General features: G+C 43.7%; 1 protein-coding gene across 8 annotated transcripts in view; it reads right to left on the reverse strand.

Moving 5' to 3' along the window:
* Nucleotides 1-19,057, reverse strand: part of LOC137383885 (sushi, von Willebrand factor type A, EGF and pentraxin domain-containing protein 1-like) — a 202,214-nt gene that overhangs the window by 139,225 nt on the left and 43,932 nt on the right. For 5 of the 8 annotated variants that reach the window (XM_068057249.1, XM_068057247.1, XM_068057244.1 and 2 more), the window contains exons 3-8: nt 18,014-18,110; nt 15,021-15,094; nt 7,989-8,174; nt 4,679-4,864; nt 1,790-1,975; nt 384-480 (exon numbers count right to left, since the gene is read on the reverse strand). In XM_068057249.1, the coding sequence (XP_067913350.1) occupies nt 384-480; nt 1,790-1,975; nt 4,679-4,864; nt 7,989-8,174; nt 15,021-15,094; nt 18,014-18,110 (826 nt within the window). The remainder of the gene's footprint in view (nt 1-383; nt 481-1,789; nt 1,976-4,678; nt 4,865-7,988; nt 8,175-15,020; nt 15,095-18,013; nt 18,111-19,057) is intronic. The other 3 variants (XM_068057245.1, XM_068057248.1, XM_068057250.1) reach the window with 3 other exon arrangements.

Genomic DNA, 19,057 nt, shown 5'->3' on the forward strand with positions numbered 1-19,057 from the left:
TGGATCGCTTAGAAATTAAACGTCTCCTCTAGAATACTTTTTAAGGAGCCCAACAGTTTAAGCATTCTCAATCCATTGGTCATTCATGTAAGACTTTCAGCATAGATTGCCCATAATTTAGCATTGATTAGGCAAGTAAATTACTAGTGAAAACAAAATCCACCAAACCATCTATAATTCAACACTGATATGGAAGCCTCACTCAAAGGCCACAAGGATAACTGTCATCAGAAGTGTACAGAACAAATGTTCCTTTCTTAGGCTGAGTGAAAGTGCATTGTTGAACCAGCAAGGAGACACTGTGACATCCCTCACCTTAAATCACAAAATTAAACACAATAACACTTTGCCTTAATTCCCCAATTTATGTATTCAATACTCACCCTTTGTCACAATAAAATATAACTTTACTTCCCAAAGAATTATCTGGTGCCTCAAAATATCCATCCAAAATCTCTCCTGGATTACCACAGTTTCTTGCTACACAAGTTTTAAAGAGGGCAAACATAGAAACGTTACAAATTTCCAACATTTCCAACAACATTTTCAACACAATTTGCAGATATCTAATAAGATGAATAGAATGCAATTTTCTCAATTATGCAGTTCATTCCATTTATGCAATACTCCTCTTAAATAGCAGCATGAGTTGTTTAATGCCATCCGAAACCATAAACAGCAAATAAAGGTTTACTATCGTATCCAAAGAACAGCAGTGCAGTACTACCTTCATAGCACACTAATGTGCCAGCCTTGCTTACAAGTTCAAATCATCAATTGAGGCTTGAAACTACAATTTCTGAATTCAGAGACAAATGAAAGCAAGCTGGTGTCCATTTAGGCATTTGGACAATATGATTTTGCCCTCTCTCCCAGTGACAAGGCAGGTATTTATAAACTCCCCTTTTTTCAAGAGTGGTGGTGGTTGGTGGAGATGGAGGTGGGGGTGGGGGGAATTGACTCCAAACTGATTTCAAGTAACAGAAATTTAAACATTTAATGGTAAACTCTGATGAGATGAAAGCAGGTTGGTACAAAGTAGGTCCTGAAGGTTCAATTCTGCAATTCTGAGGAATATAATCTGAGGATCATGGCGCATGACAGTACTTTCAAAATGGTCGAGTGTTTACCAATGTAAGCAATGACAATAAGCTCCCTCCATGTTTCTCTCATCCACAGGTAGCAGTATAGCTACAAGTGGGAGAGGAATAGGGAGAGCAGCAGGTCATAATGGGATGCTGTTCCTTACAAATGTTCTGCACAAGTGCTAGGAAGAAGATAGAGCATAGACCAATTCCAGAACTGTTTGCTTTGATGGAAGACATTCTATATATATTCAGGACAAGATTCAACAAAGGAATGTCTGCATTTTAGGGAAAAGGGAAATCCTCCTCTCAGACCCAATGTGCACAAGCATGACAGGAAGTTGCCTACACAGTCAATGCAGACTTCCATGTCCTTAGCTCACGGACACAGAGGAAGGAGTCGTCCTTTGGTCTGAGAAAGATGCCAGGTTATGGTTAACAGGTTCCAGATAATCTTCATGCATCAAGCACCAAAGCCCCAAAATGGTACTGGTGGAGGGAACAAATCAAGAGTCAGCTGTAATGCACCCTATGGTTGAGTTGCATGCCATTAATCACTATCCAAGCTCATACATAAAAACAGCAATTTGACTAAGGTTGTGGAGGGGTGCCTGCCCCATTGGATCCATATCCCTGCACAAATAACTTCCTGCTGGAGAGGATGGACAATGTGAAAAAAAACCCCAAAATTGTTCAACACTTACGTTCACAAGTGGCCTGCAACGGCGTCCAAGTTGAATCATATCCACAGATAACAGATCTTGAACTTCCCTCCTTAAATACGTAACCCCTGTTACATCTGTAAAACACCTTACTACCCACACGAAATGACGTCTGAGAAATATATCTTGATGAACCATATTCCAAATGTGGAGGTTTGTCACAGGTACCTTAAAAAAATCAAGTTCATAGCTACAACTTTCAACAATAGAGTTCACCTTTAAGTTACATAAAGATCAACTGGCATATTAAGTCCATAGGTAATAGATGTCCTTCATTCAAAAAGACATCAATCTTAGCTTTCATCTAGCCCTGGGACTTTTAGACATATTTTTTCCATGACTTGTCCTTCTTTAACTTACTTGGTCAGAAGGATAGTATTTAATGCAGAAAAGTTTGAAATGACGTATTTTGTGAGGAAAAATGAGGAGAGGCAATATAAACTAATTAATACAACTTTAAAGGAGGTGCAAGAACAGAGAACTCTGGGGGCTCACATACACAAATACTTTAAGGTGGGAGGACAAGATGATTGAAGACAAAATGGGGGAGATGAGGAAATTTTTCTTATGTAGCAGTTTTAATCTGCAATGCACTACTTGAAAGGGTGATGGAAGCAGATTCAATGGTAACTTTCAAAAAAGGGAATAGGATAAATACTTGAAAAGGAAAAAATTGCAGGGCTATAGGGAATGAGCAGGGAAGTTGGATTAATTGAATAGCTTTTTCAAAGAACTGGCACAGGCATGATACACCAAATGGCCTCCTTCTGTGCCATTAGGATTCTCCAGCCAGTTCAATTTCCAAATTGTGACTTTCCAAATACAAAAATGAATTCAAGCATGAATTACTTCACACTTCCGTGTGAAAATTTATCTGCCACATATCTGCCCATTTTACTAGTTTGTCTATGTCCACCTGAAATCAGTTCTAACCTCCTGATGGTTTACTACATTTCCAAGTTTTGTGTCAACTGCAAACTTTGAAATTATGTCCTGTATACCCAAGTCCAGGTCATTAATATACATCAAAAGGAGCAATGGTCCCAATATTGACCCTTGGGGATTAGCATTGCACACTCCCCTCCAGTCTGAAAAACAACTGCTCACCACTACTCTCTGCTTTCTGTCCCTTGACCAATTTCATATCCATACTTCCACTGTCCCTTTAATCCCATGACCTTTAATTTTGACAACAAATCTATTATATGGTACTTTATCAAATGCCTTTTGGCATCCATATACACAGCTTCAATCGCACTCGCCTCATCAACCCTCTCCGTAACTGCTTCAAAGAGCTTGATCAAGATAGTCAAACACGATTTGCTTTTAACAAATCCAAACCGGTTTTCATTTATTAGCCCATATTTTTACAAATAACAATTAATTTTGTCCTGAATTATTGTCTCTAAAAATAAAGAGAGGTATATTCTGCAGCTTCTCTAAGGACAAACGAATGAACACCGTAAACTTTATCAAAATGTGCCCCATGATAGGCAGATCTTGAAAAATGATTGGAGCCAGTCATAACTGCACAGCTGCATAGAAAATTCATACATGATTGTTACCATCAGAGCCCTTTGAAATGGTGTCCCTGCATGTTAAATCTAATGATTGTCTGGCATTGTCTATGTCAAATGGTGTTTCTACCAGTCAGTAGTTCTGTAGTGGCTCTCAAAGAGGCAGCTGTGCACATTTCCCAATACTGAATCCACGTACTGAGGATCTGGCTGATAACATTTAGAGTTATATCTTGACATTGCTCCAGCCCTCTGACTTACAAGACACCTGTTCCCAACAGTTCTCCTGCTGGTGCCTCCCCAACTAGCCTCAACCTGTGGAAGTGCCAGATAAATGCTATTTTGGTGGCAACTATTTTTTTTAAATTTTATTTTAGAGAAACAGGCCCTTCAGCCCACCGAGTTTGTGCCGACCATCAACCACCCATTTATACTAATCCTACATTAATCCCACGTTCCTACCACATCCCCACCTTCCCTTAATTCCCCTACCTATACTAGGGGCAATTTACAATGGCCAATTTACCTATCAACCTGCAAGTCTTTGGCTGTGGGAGGAAACCGGAGCACCCGGCGAAAACCCACGCGGTCACAGGGAGAACCTGCCAACTCCGCACAGGCAGTACCCAGAATCGAACCTGGGTTGCTGGAGCTGTGGTGCTAACCACTGCGCCACTGTGCTGCCCCCAACTACATGTGTAGGCAAGATGCCTACTACAGTGCTGATTTTGGATTTGTGCTGTTTCTGTTGCAATAGGTATAGTGAGTTCCTGGATTCTAGATAGTTCAGGTCATTTGTGAAATAAAATATTGCAAGGGACTTTCTCCTCATTTGTAATACGTGAGAGAAACTTCTTCAAGTCAATTCAGCATAGATTCCTGGTTGAAAGATTAACATTAAACCCCTTTGTTCTCTTTATTCAGTCACTGAAAAGTATTCTAACATCATTTTTAAAAATATGTAGGATTGAAGAGCAAAAAGAAAGAAATCAACAAACTATGGTCAACTGGGTAAAAGCCAAACCAATATTCAGATATTTATAACAAAAACAAGAAATGCTGGAATCACTCAGCAGGTCTGGCAGCATCTGTGGAAAGAGAAGCAGAGTTAACGTTTCGGGTCAGTGACCCTTCTTCCGAAGAAGGGTCACTGACCCGAAACGTTAACTCTGCTTCTCTTTCCACAGATGCTGCCAGACCTGCTGAGTGATTCCAGCATTTCTTGTTTTTGTTTCAGATTTCCAGCATCCGCAGTATTTTGCTTTTATTCAGATATTTATATACTTTTAACAGATTTGAACAAAGGTCAATTCACAGTCTTTGGTTCTATTAAGTTTAAGAGATGTTTACTTACGTGGTTTGCACATAGGTGGTGGGGGCACAAATGTGTTATTCTCACTACATACAATGGCACTGCTGCCAACCATTTCATAACCTTTATTACAGGTGTAGGTGATTGCATCCTGATATTTATAGGTAGGTCCAAATCCTGATACTATTTGCCCATTTACGATCAATTTAGGACGATGGCATCTAACAACTGACAAGAGAACAATGCATGAATCGCCACTAGCTAATTTGTTGCAGTTATTGTTCTGTCAAGAGCAACTAGTTCACTAATATCCGATAAAAGAAGGAAACTTGTTGTTGAAACCCGCGCTGGCCTAGATGTGACTCCAATCTCACGCTAGTGTGGTAGACTCTTAAGAGCCCGCTAAAGTGGCCTAGCAAGCCATTCAGCTGTATCGAAGCACTGCTGCCACTCAGTAAGAAAGTTCACTACCGCCTTCTCAAAGCAACTAATGTCCTATTTCCCAGCACTGAATTTCATAATTTTACTGGGAAGGAAAAAAAATGAAGAAAGAGGTATATTGAGTCTTTATAACTCTGCTTTATACGTTTGTTAACAAATGTTAGTTTGGTTTAGATTCTAGCAGTCCCACCAGTGAGTCAAAAGTTAATCAGTTCAAACCCCACTCCAGAAGCACATAATTTAGTTTAACATCCAATGCAGTACTGAGGAATGTTGTCTTATAAGAGGTGACATTCCTTTAGATGAGACATTAAATAGTCAGCCTATTCAGATGGTTATGTGTCCCAAGCAGTCTCCTTTTTCTCTTTCAGCACAAAGAGTTTACTGTACCATTGTATCCGTTATAATGTGAAACTGTAACACATCTTGTCTTGAATATTACAGTCAGACAAGTTGGAACATGATAATTCTGGGTCAAGAGCAGGATCAGGCTTGAAATTGCAATTATTTTTTCATAGCAAGCAAATGGTCAGTGGGAGATTCATAGCATCAGAAACGTTACCAACTTTAAGAAAGCTTCTCTGCTCTACAAGCTTATTTATGATTCATGGAAACTGGAAGGTGTTAGCACTTCAATTTCAAACCTATTTACAACACTACACGTAAGTTACAAAAAGTTTACCTTTTCCAGCAAATCGCTCCTTCAGTTTAAGTGCCTTTACAAAAGCTTGCAGATGATTAAATGAGTGCCTGGTAGTAGAGTTGTCTGAGAACAGTATTCTGATGCTCTGACACAGTTGGCTCTACTGAAACTGATCGCTTGCCTTGAGGTGCACTGCACAGCCGCCCGCTTCCAGCATGGGCTACGGCACACCACATTGTGATCACATGGGTGTCTCCTGTGAGCGTCAGAAGCAACAGGATACATATATCCTGACTTCACACAGCTCTACTGGCTGTTGTGAGGACCATCTATCAGATTTAAACCATGTAGGTCCATTCAACAAATTTGCACATCACTCACAAAAGATCAAGCATTGCAAGATGGGCCTCACATTAACATTACTTAAAGGGTTAGGCATCCAACTTGCAGGTAAGTAACTTTGAAGAACTTCTGCTATTGCAAGCTGTCTGAAAGAATGCTGGAGAGTTTTTAAGAGGTGCTGTGGTGAGTTCCTGGTTTTGGTAGAAAGTGTTGCTGCATCCTCACAGGAAGGGCAGAGGCGTAGGTGACCTGTCTACACAAAGGCAGCACAGGTATGGGAGCTGCAGTTGCAGTGCCTCTGGGTCTGCAGCATGACAGGGAGATGGAGCAGAGGCAGCAGAGAGGGCATGTCCTGCACAATGCCTTTGCCAATTTGGAGCCAGACTCCTCCATGCTCTTCGACAGGCCAGCCAATGTATCCAGCATCTCAGTGTGCATGCCCATTAGCGTCCTCCTGTATGCCACCCCATCAAGTTCTCATCTGAGTCTCCTGTAGCAGAAAGTGCCTGCAACCTCACCCTCTGGTGAGCTGGCACACTAATCATGCTTTACTCCTGACCTAGCTACAGCCCACGCATGTCTGATGACTCACCACATGCTGATCCCAACTCTGTACTAGCCTTTACGGTACATGCATTGCCAGTATCTGAGCTAATGGCTGTGAGTATCTGATCAAGTGACAGTGCTGTGGCATTGCTCTCTCTCTCCTCCTCCTCCTGGGGCTGCAGTGGCTGGGCTGGCAGCAGTACATGGGTGTCTGAAAGCAGTAAATCAGGAGGGGAAGGTTGGGGTAAGGGAAGGGGGGTGGAGAGGAAAGCAGGAGGTTCATGGTGGCAACACCTGCAGCTTGTTCATCATTCAAGATTCAGAGTTAGGGTGAGCTGGGAGTTCAGAAGGGACATAAGGCAGGAACCTGAATGTTCTCAGCGATGCCCAATGCCATGAGCTCTGTCACAGCCGGCCCCATGATGTGGAGAACCATGTCCTTCACAGGGCTCAGGATATACAGGCACCCTTGTCTCTGGTCAGTTCTGCCTCTGTTCCCTTTTATTGTGTGCCACCTTGTCTTGTAAGAGAGTGGGAGGAATGTCAGTGATTGTGTTACACTGTGGTTTGATGATGTGCCTGCTATAGTTGAATAGCTGGAGGTACATAGAGGCAGCGATAGTTGGATGTGAGGCTGGAAGCATTGGTAGAAATTTGAGGGTGAGGTGGAGTATTTGAACATTCTGCACGAGTCTTGAGTCCAAGAGACTACTGATGGCTGAGTGAGGGAGGTATGATGCATTGAGCAGCGCGAGAGGCTGGTGGTGTGTTGGTTTGGACATGTCACTATGAAGATGAACTTGACCACTAGCGTGAGGTCGTTAGACTTCTTGTGGCCATGTCCTCAGGTCCAGATGCCAGAAATTGACCTCCCTAGCCAGCTGCTCCCAAAACCGCCTAAGGGTTGTTATTGAAAACCTCCTAGCCCCCCGCAGAACCATGGTGTCTCTCCTCCTGTCCACTTCACCACTAAGGCTTCCAATACCACATCCATGACCCTGGAATCCCCTCTCAGCCAGAGAGTTCCATTTTCCTTTGCAACGATAGCATTCAGCATCAGCCTCCCACCATTCAGTGCAGCTTCTCTTTAAGAGGGACAGACTGTCTTTAAGAACAGAAGGCTGGCTGCACCATGTGCTATCAACACAACACTGCTAGGCTCCTGGCTGAGAGTATACAGACAGCCAGCAGCATGCAGAGGCAGCCAGCAGGGCAGAGGCCACTCAGCCCAGCACTATTGTCAGGTGAACGAGGTGACAGCACCAAATTTGGACGGTGCCCGCCGCCACCAAAACTGTCATGAGCAGGCTGTGAACCACAATGCCCACGTCCGAACAATGGCACATCCAATTTTTACCCCAAAGTATCAATTAACTGTACCTTTACATGTTGGTGGATCTTTGTCCCACTTTCCGGTCTCTGTACAAAGAAGTTCTTCTGCGCCAATCAATGAGTAGTCACCAGTACATGAATATCTTGCTACCATTCCATATTCCCAGTTCTCTGCATACGTTGGTAATGGAGTTCTCCCATTCAGAATAGGTGGAAGATCATCACATTCGATGGCTGGGGGAAAATGAAATTCAGCTAATGTCCTCAACAGACTGTCAAATCAGTAGCTTCAGGGATTAAAAACTCAGTGAGCTCAGTGACAACACACTGGTGAACCAGTACACAGCAGCACAGGTATTCTTCTCCCTGTTTCCTTCCATCACCCCAATACACAAAGCAATGACTCAGTCTGCAGATCTAATTTCTTGAGGAGGCAAGGGAGATAGAGAGAATGGGAGAGAGAAAAAGAGAATAGAGAAAGGAGGGAATCAGGATAAAAATGAAGTGAACTAGCAATAGTAAACATATAACAGGACAAAAGAAGAAAATAAAACTTGTACTTATATAGCACTTTTAATGTAATAAGACATCCCAAGGTGCTTAACAGGAGCATTATAAGACAAAATTTGATATAAAAAGATATGAGGCAGACAACCAAAAGCTCGCTCAAAGAGGTGGGTTTTAAGGAGCGTCTTAAAAGAAGAAAGAGATAAAGATAGAGAGGTTTAGGGAGGGAATTTCAGGGTTTAAGGCCTTGGCAGTTGAAGGCTCAACCAAGCAATGGTGGAGTGATTAAAATTGAGGATGCTCAAGAGGCCAGAATTGGAACAGCACAAATATCTTGGAGGGTTGTGGAGCTGCATGGAGAAATTTGCAGAGATAGAGAGAGAGGGCCAAGGCATTGGAAGGATTTGAAAACAAGGATGAAAATTTTAAAATCAAGGTATCAAGGAGTTGCTTAATTGGGAGCTAATGTAGGTCAGTGAGTACAGGAGTGAAGGATTAATGGAACTTGGTGTGAATAAGGACACAGTGGAGTTTTGGGTGACCTCAAGTTAAAGGAAGGAAAGGTGAAAAAAAAAGGATTTCCGCTGTACATTGAGATCAATTTTCATCCTTGTTTTATGGTAAGAAAGAGAGGATATCACAGTGAAAATGGGAGTGAGCAATTACCGTTCAGCTCCCATTTCCAATTCACAGATTGTCAATTTGATTAGGGCCTAAAGATAGACAGCCAGAGCTCCTGCAGAAACAGGCTGCAACCTCACTATAATAAAAATATTTCTACTGACTGTGGCATGATGAACATTCAGTGCTGTACCCACAACACCCCCCCACCACCCCCCCTGCGCCCGCAGCCCCGCCCTTCCAAGTACTACTGGTCAGTTCGGGCCCCATTTTGTTCTGAGGTCTGGAAACAGGTGTCGGGACTGTTTCCACCCCCAGGGTGAAGCGGTCACAGCCCCCAAGTTTCATCGGGTGGGCTCCTAATTGGCAGCTGCAGGAAAAGAGATGGGACTGAAAGACAGTGGGCCCAATTTAAACTGACCATAGGAGCCATTACTGTGGCTGCCATTTCATGAAATAATTGCTGTATTACTGATGAAGCAGGAAAGGCATGGGAGTGATGCAGACCTTGAGGTCCTCCTTGAGCCAGTGAGGGAAAGGAAGGAGGTCCTCTTTCCGGAGAGTGCGAAGAGACCACACCCTGCCAGACCAAGCAGGCTTGGATTGAGGTGGTGGAGACCATTAGCAGAGGGATGGTGGTCAGGAGGAACTGGGTGCAGTGCAGGAAGAGGTTCAATGGCTTTATTTGCTCTGGCAAGGTGAGTGAAGTCGACTCTCAAGATAGGCTTCTGCCTATTCAACCTCCGGCAGACACTCCAGCTGAGGAGCTTGAGGACACATGCTGCTTCTGAAAAGGGAGGACTGTATGCCCAGGGTACTTATTGACCCCTAAGCATGACTCATAACCCTAGACTGTTGAGGACATGCCAGCACTGATACATGCAGCTTCTTATGTCAAGGTGCCATCGTATTGGCCATAGAGACCATCAATGCCTGATCTCTCTCTCTTTTTCCTTTGCCCTTGTAGGAGAAACAGGCTCACAGTGCCCACGAAAGGGCCCAGGAGGAGGGGTCCCCAACCTTCACACTCTCACCACCAGAGGGAGCACTGGAGATCACCAGGGTTGCTGATCGTGAGCAAGTTGGGGAATGCAAGAAGGGCGCGCCTGGTGGAGAGGGTGAATAGAAACTGAAATGCATAGATTATTGCACTCCAGACTGTCCAACGGCATGCCAAGGACTCAGCTGCATTAGGAAGCTTCAGCATTGCAGAGGCTTCTGCACTCCAAGGCTAGTTCTCATGATCTCTTCTTGTGTCTCCCACAGCTTCAAAGATCGAGAGGGAAGGACAGATTACTGTTTCGGCACTGGGCCAAACACTGTCAGAGAAGACCTCAGAGCATGCACCGTCAGATCTTACAAATATTCTCTTCACCAGCTCAGATACAGTTACCTAGGTGGGTCCTTGCACATGGTTAGAAAGGGTGGCAATGGGTGATGAGCACATTACGAGTGGTAGAAGGAGGTGAGAGAGGCAGGGGCAGCTGTGGGCAGTTCCCCCTCAGAAGATGGAGGACAGACACAGCCCTGCTCAACTGTCTCTGTCTCAGGTTCTCATTAAGGGGCAAGCAGCCATCTCTTCAAGGGGTATCCCTTGTCCCCTAGAATTCATCCATGTAATTTGGGGGCTGGAATGAAGAGCTCAGGCAGCCTGGACTGGCCGAAGATGAAGGAGTCATGGCAGCTGCCAGGAAATTGAGTGCACAAATGCAGGAGCTCTTGCTATAGTCACAGACTGGTTGAATGCTGAGGGAACAGAAGCCCTTCCTGTGATGAATCTCATTGGACAGTCACTCAGTGCCTTGATGGCCACATGAGTGCAGTCAATGATGCCCTGCACCTGGGGAATCCAGTGATGGAGGGGAAACCCACTGCCCTCTGTGCCTGTGAGGTTCCATGTCTCTTGCAAACAGGGCATCAGTGACCTGCGAGATGCAGACAATGGCGAGACATCACCAAGGTCCGCAGCTGATTCTTGGAAGGAACCAAAGGAAAAGAAATTCATGGCTACAGTGGCTCTGGTGGCTACTAGCAGGGTATGGCAAGCAGTGCTGCAAGGTGTGAGTTCTTCCGTGACGAGGGCACAAACATCTGTGACCATCTGCCTGTACAGCCACAGTCTCCTGTGGCACTGGTTCCCAGACAAATTCAGGTAGCTCCATATTTGGCAGTGGATCCCATGCTGGGGTGTGACTTCAATTGCCTTCCTGCCCCTTGTCCCTCTCCTATGCCCTCCCGATTCCGGGGGCTGTACCTTTCCTGCAGAAGATGTTGATCCTCATCACTAGACCCAAAATCTAAGAGTTGTGTTCCCATTGCCAGCTGCTGCCTTTCTTGTGCTCAAGTGGACTCCCAATTTTGTCTGGAAACCGTGCCCCCCTTTATGCCCCGCAATGCCAGGAGGGTGATATAGAACACATATAGTGCGCATATAGAACACTCTTCCCAATGTCACCAGTGTGCCAATAGCTGAGTCACCCTGAGCCATTCTCCCTTTTATGCACCCACCTAATTTCTTGGGGCAGCCATGACTGGCAGCCGCCTCCCCAGACTTGGTCTACCCCGACCTAGCTTGCAGCCTGGATGTCCCCACCAAAACCTCAACATGTTCCTCAACGGACTCTCAATGAGCTCTTTAACAATCTTAATTGCACTCATTAGCAGATAGGGCAAATTCTCGGGACTAGCCTCCCCCCACCCTGATGAAACATACCACCTCTGTTTCTGTCTCCGGTGGGTCCAAAAATCCAGCTGTTCAAATCAGAAAGGGGCATTTCCAGCTGTATTGAAAGGGCACTCACCTGAAAATAGCCAGATCGTTGCGATCTATCTAGAGAGTGGAAGGAGCTTTTGAGAGACAGTTTTCCTGCTGAAATAGTGCTTTTCGGCATTGCTACCAATCTGTTAACACAGAGTGGTGCTTGCTCCACTGAAGGATAGGCGTGAAATTGGTCACCCCCTTAACGATTACAGGAACAGGTGGATATAGGGTGAGGTGGGGGAATACAGGAACTAGCACATTGTCTTGAAAGGAACCCAGTCATGAAGAGTGCTCTCACAGGTGCCTCACCCTGCTAATAGGGTTGAATGACCCTCACTGAGGAGCAGTATAGAAGCAGATTGCACATCTCTCGAGAGGCCATATCAGAAAGCTGCAGCATGTGTCCTATCACACCTGCCACTGCATCACTTTTACAAAAAAAAATGATTGTCCTGCCTTTCCTTTAGCAAGAATCACTGAAAAAAACTTTGGGTTCTGATGAAGGTTCTTGGACCTGAACCATTAACTGAACCTTCCCTTCACCTCCGATGCTGCTTGACTTGCTGAGTGTTTGCAATATATCCTGTTTTCGGGCTCAATTTTCAGGCCTCAAGTGTGGATGACACAGGGTGGTACCGACAGCAGTGATGCCCCCAGCCCCACACACAAAGTCTAGTCTCTATCCTCCCTTGTCAGTGACGGTTCACACCCCCTCCCCCATCCTAACAAGGAGTCTATGTCCTTCCAGCCGGAGGCTAGTTGGCATGCTTCCCAAGAACACTTTGTTTCTGATGTAACTCATCAGCCCAATACAAATGAGGCCCAGTCCTCAGGATGGACTAGGTCTCCTATAGGACCACTGGGAAGCTGGCCAGTGCACTTAACCTGTCCAGATAATATTTGGGGGGTTGGGGGGAGGTTAAAATCCACTGCTTTACTTCAGATTTCCAGCAACTGTAGTCTTCTGCTTTTTTTATATGCTGAAGATGGTGCTCTATTTACAATGTTGCAGCAAGATAATAGTTTACAGTCTTTAACATGCAGTATGCGGAAAGTACCCTCTCATTTTATACTCCTTATCTCCTGCAAAACATCAAACTATGGATCAACTAAGTTACAGGTTAATTAATACTTATACCAGTGAACACCCAAATGCCCATCATAAAGTGTTACTGCAATTTCCCATCATCAGCTCCACGTGGAATTTACAGAGTGTGGAATGAAAAATAATGATAGCTACATAAGCTGGTAAAATGGTAACTTAGGTATTGATTTTCTGTGGCGTTTCTCCTGATCATAACGTCAGCGGAGAATCCATGGAACCCCCAAAGAAATGGTGTGAAGACTGCTTATGCCCTTTCTCCAGGCTCTTGAGGATCTTCCATTGAAGTTATGGCAGATGATCCGGTGCCCCCTCCTGTGGAAATGAATGGTGCTACCCTCCAAATTGGACACTAAAGTGAGGTAAAGATCGAAGCCTTCAAAGTATTTCTCAATTAGAAGGGAAGTCTATATCCCTAAAATCGTCATTCCATTAATTTCCGTGAAACTTCTACCGATTGTCCATCATAACTTGGTATTGAATTTGTACCTACATTGTGCTGAGGCCTCAAACAACAGAAACAATGGGAGTAATTTTAGTCCCCCCTCCCCCCTCCAAGACAGGAAGGAGAGAGTTGGGGAGGGGTTAACTTTTTTTAAATGGGAAACCTGAGCCCAATCCACCTCAAACAAGCCTACTTCCTGTTTACCCATGGAGGGTTCAGGCAATCAGTCCAGGAACCCTCTGTGGAGAGGGAGGTCAGTCACTGTATTTAAATGAGGTTGCATGCTTTAGATTTTGCCATCAATCTGTATTTAACAGCTGCAGGCCAGGTTTCCCAGAGTTCTGGAAAATCAGAAGCTGGAGGCAGGCGAGAGTTGCCAAATCCATCAGGAAAGTGCATTTCCAGCACTGCTTGGGGCCAGAAACACTTCCCCCACAACCCCTCAAGCAAACCTATCTTTATCTCTGCCGCACCCGAAGATCTCTTCCACAACATTGTAATCCAAACCACCCCTGCTTTCTCTCCGAGGGCCCCAAAAGTGTGTGACCTCCCCAAGCTAGAAACCCCCTCCCCACCGTGCACAATCTCTCTGAGTGTCACCCCCAAAACAGCCCCGTGCAATCTCTCCAATCCTCCGCCCATCCCTTCCACATTCTCTCCAAGCCCCATCCCTGTGTGATCTCTGCAAGCAGCCCCCCACCTGTGCAATCTCCCCAAGCCTTCAAATACCCCACCCAATTTTGCTGAGATCCCACCCAATGGTCCACCCATACGATGACTCTGAGCAGACACCCCACACTATCTCTCTGATGTACCAGCATTTCTAGGCTTCCCGGCAGCTCCTCCACTCCCTCCCCACCTCTCCATAAATAAATCCAGAATTTACATTTCAGTTGTTTCAAATTTTAATGACAATCCTTTCTTCCCATTTTTTGAAGATAGCAGTAAGTGTAGAATGGAAGAAAATTAAGCCAAACAGCTATTTAAAAATTAGCAAATTTTCTCTGTATGCATTCTTTTAATTAAGTAGCTTCAAACAAGACATAGATTTTTGTTTCATCTCTGCAAGCAAGAAATATTTAGACTCATCAAAATATTAAAGATGTGTGAAGTAACATGAAGAAATTGTATAAAATCCTGGTTAGGATGAATGGGGCAGTATGGATAGGTTAGCGAGAGGTAGAGCAAAATAGTCAAATTCTCCATAGAGCATAAAGGCTCCTGTAATACTGAAATGAGGGAAATCTCATCTTAGAAAACAGATGACGAGGGATGTGGAATAGCTAGCTATTCTGCAGTCTTGTCTGATTAAATTTATGAGTCAAGGAGAATTTAGGTAGACTTTCCTCTCTGAGGAACAAGTCCACTATAGGATAGATCATGAATGATCTGTAGAAGAATCAGGATTGATTATCCAAATAGCCATTTCCCATTCTACGCTTTATATTCCTAATTTAGAAATGTTAAATTAAAACACAGAAACACCACAAAAGTCAATATTATCTAGATGGGATCAAAATTCTATAAGGAAAAAGCAGACATATGAAACAAGCACTCCAGAAATGTTACTTCCTTTAAAGCGGCTCATATGTTTGGCACAAAAAGGTAGCGAGGTACTCTACACAATATGGAGCTCTAACTTACATTCACATGTTGGGACCTGGCCATCCCAACCACCAGCTTTACACAACCGGAAGGCTCTACCAACTAGCCTGTACCTAGTAAAAGAAAAACAGGTAACTATTATAGAAAATAAAAACAAAAATAAGGAGGATTGGTGAGTGGCAAATGTGACGCCCTTACAAATGTGAAACTCTAGCAACTACAGGCAATGTTAGTTTAACATTAGTGGTGGGTAAGGTTTTAGAAACAATAATCAGGAATAATAAATCAACAGGCACTTAGAGAGGTTTGAATTAATTAAGGATAACTAGCATGGATTTGTAAAAGGCAGATCATGCTCGACTAATCTGGTTGAAATTTTTGATCAAGTAACAGAGAAGGTTGATTAAAAGAATGTGGTGGATGCTGTCCATATGTATTTTGGGCAGACAAGTGGCAGATGGAATTTTAATACAGACAAGTGTGAGGTGATGCATTTTGGCAGAAGGATAGTGAGATCCAATATAGACTTAATGGTACAGTTGTAAAGCATGTGCATCAATCATTGAAGTTGACAGGACATATTGTGAGAGTGGTTAGCAAAGGATCTTGGGCTTCATAAATAGCAGCATAGAGTACAAAAGCAGGGAAGTTATGCTGAACTCTGGTAAGTCCCAACTAGAGTACTGCATCCAGTTCTAATCACCACACTTTAGGAAGGATGTGAGGGTTCTTGCGAAGGTGCAGAGGAGATTTGGCAGAATGGTTGAAGGGATGGGGATTTTAGTTACAAGGTTAGGTTGGAGAAGCTGGGGTTGTTCTCCTTGAAGCAAAGGAGATTGAAGGGAGGTTTGAGAGAGGTGTACAAGATTATGACAGGCTTAGATAAGTTAGACAAGGAAAAACTGTTCCCATTAATTCATGGTACAAGGACTAGATGACACAGATTGAAGGTTTTGGTCAAGGGATGCGGGGAAATGTGAGGAAAAACTTTTTTTACGCAGCGATTGGTAATGACCTGAAACTCACCGCCCACGAGGGTGGTGGATGCAGAGAAAACCAAACGATCTCAAAAGAAAACTGGATGGGAACTTGAAGGAAATAAACTCGTAGGGCTATGGGAATCGAGCAGAGTGTGGGACAGACTGGATTGCTCCCCGGAAAGTTAGCATGGACTCAATGGGCTGAATGGCCTCTTATTATGTAAATGACTCTGTGACCTATAAAGGGAAGCTAGATAAACATATGAGGGAGAAAGGAATAGAAGGCTAGGCTAATAAGAGAGAGATGAAGGAGGGTGGGAGGAAGTTTGTGTGCAGCATAAACACCAGCAGAGACCAGTTAGGCTGAAGGGCCTGTTTCTGTGCTGTAAATTCTATGCAATTCTAATTCTATTAACAGGCTGTGAGCTGAAAGCTAAATGGAAAGCTGCAAATCAAGAAGAAAACCCAAGGCTTATCGTTGATAAATCCATGAAAACATCAACAGACTACTCCTGTTCATTAAATCAGAAAAAACACATGCATTTATATAGCGCGGCTCATGACCTCAGGACATCCCAAAGCACTTTACAGAAGATGAAGTACTCTGGAAGCGTAGTCAGTGTTGTAAGGTAGGAAATGCCGCAACCAATTTGTACACAGTAAGCTCCCACAAACACCAATGTTATAATGATCACATAATCTGTTTTTGTTGATGCTAATTCAGGCCCTGCTCTTCTTCAAAATAATGCCATGGGATCTTTTATGTCCAACCGAGAGGGCAGACGGGGGCCTCCGTTAAGCATCTCATTCGAAAGACAGCACCTCTGAAAGTGGCAACACAGGTGGATAAGGTAGTCAAGAAGGCATACGGCATGCTTGCCTTCATCGGTCGGGGCATAGAGTATAAAAATTGGCAAGTCATGCTGCAGCTGTACAGAACTTTAGTTAGGCCACACTTAGAATATTGCGTGCAATTCTGGTTGCCACACTACCAGAAGGACGTGGAGGCTTTGGAGAGGGTACAGAAGAGGTTTACCAGGATGTTGCTTGGTCTGGAGGGCATTAGCTATGAGGAGAGGTTGGATAAACTCGGATTGTTTTCACTGGAACGGCGGAGGTGGAGGGGCGACATGATAGAGGTTTACAAAGTTATGAACGGCATGGACAGAGTGGATAGTCAGAAGCTTTTTCCCAGGGTGGAAGAGTCAGTTACTAGGGGACATAGGTTTAAGGTGAGAGGGGCAAGTTTAGAGGGGATGTGCGAGGCAAGTTCTTTGCACAGAGGGTGGTGAGTGCCTGGAACTTGCTGCCGGGGGAGGTGGTGGAAGCAGGTATGATAGCGACGTTTAAGAGGCATCGTGACAAATACATGAATAGGATGGGAATAGAGAGATACGGTCCCCGGAAGTGCAGAAGGTTTTAGTTTAGGCAGGCATCAAGATCAGCGCAGGCTTGGAGGGCCGAATGGCCTGTTCCTGTGCTGTACTGTTCTTTGTTCTTTGTTCTGACAGTGCAGCCTAGATTTTTATGTGCAAGTGCTGGAAAACAAAGTACAGCATTGCATTAACTGAGGTACAGAGTGAAACCAAAAGTGGTTATATTTTTGTTATACAGTCCTGGTCAAACGTTTGAAGGAGTGATATCTTGACTGAAGAAGCTCACTCACTATATAAAACAGAATATTTTGAGCAGCCAGCTATCACAACCTCCAATGTTGAGCCCAAATTTTGGATAAAAGGATCGATTACAAATTCAAATCTCTTCTTTTTGCAATATTTTAAGGGGCACACGCGTCAAGAGTTTGGACACTCTCAACCAAATTGTAGAACGCTTAAAAATTCCTATAGTTGGGGCACTTAATTGGAAGCTTCTCAGAGATCTCATGGATGGCTGTCATTGGAAAACTGAAGAACAAGTTTCTACCTTCTTAGGCTGCAGTTGAGATGCATTGTTACACTTGCATACTGTAATGTTAATCACAGCATTAACAAAAACATAAACCTTCACTAAAATTAACTTCACTGCACCCAGCATTTGTCTATGGGTACTCACCCTTGTTCACAATGAAAATCAACTTGCTGTCCAAAAGTAGCATCTGTTACAGTATAATATCCATTCAGAATTTCCCCTGGATTACCACAGCTCCTTGCTACACATAAAATAAAAAGGGGAAGAGGTAGAGATGTAGAGAACACGAGGATTTCCATTACTTCTTTCAATGTACTTAAAAGAAATTTAACATGAATATTGAAATTACTAAGGAACTTTCTAGAATATCAGGTTCACCCAATTCTAGAATTCAATTTCCTTAGCTTGGCAAAAAAAATACACAAGATTCAATCCAAATATGCAATACCACACAAAAACAAATCCCTGCTTTCAACCTCACTATGCAAGCATCTAGAGAAATCTTTGTTGGCTATCCCGAAGGATACTTTAAAAGGGAGGTGCATTGTGGCTACAAGCAGCTTCATTCTGAACACAACTGAATGGCAGGGGGTGGAGATAGCGGAGGGGTTTGCTATAATTGTCTAAACCTCCCTAGATATGGGGGAGGTGCCAGAGGATTGGAAAATGACAAATGTGACATCCTTGTTCAAAAAAGGATGCAAGGACATTCCTAGTAACTACAGGCTAGTCAATTTAATGTCAGTGGTGGGTAAAGTTGTAGAAACAATAATCAAGGAAAGAATAAACAAGCACTTGGAAAGGTTTGAGTAAATTCGGGACAGCACAGATTTGTAAAGGGCAGATCATGTTTGACTAATTTAATTGAATTTTTTGATAAAGTAACAGCAAAGATAAATGAGGGGAATGTGGTGGATATTGTCTATGTGGATTTTAAGAAAACATTTGACAAAGTATGACATAAAAGGCTGGTTAACAAAATTGAGGCTCATGGAACAGGATGGTCAGTGTCAGCTTGGATATAAAAATAAATTGGCTTAAGGACAGAAAACAGCTGACCATGGTAAATGGCAGTTTTTCAGACTGGACGATGGTAGACAGTGGTGTTCCCCAAGGGTCAATGCTAGGACCGCTTTTTTAAAAAATATATATATAATATAAATGACCTGGATACTGGAATACAGAGTA

The sequence above is a fragment of the Heterodontus francisci genome, chromosome 25 (genome assembly GCF_036365525.1).
Source record: "Heterodontus francisci isolate sHetFra1 chromosome 25, sHetFra1.hap1, whole genome shotgun sequence".
Classification (NCBI taxonomy): Eukaryota; Metazoa; Chordata; class Chondrichthyes; order Heterodontiformes; family Heterodontidae; genus Heterodontus; species Heterodontus francisci.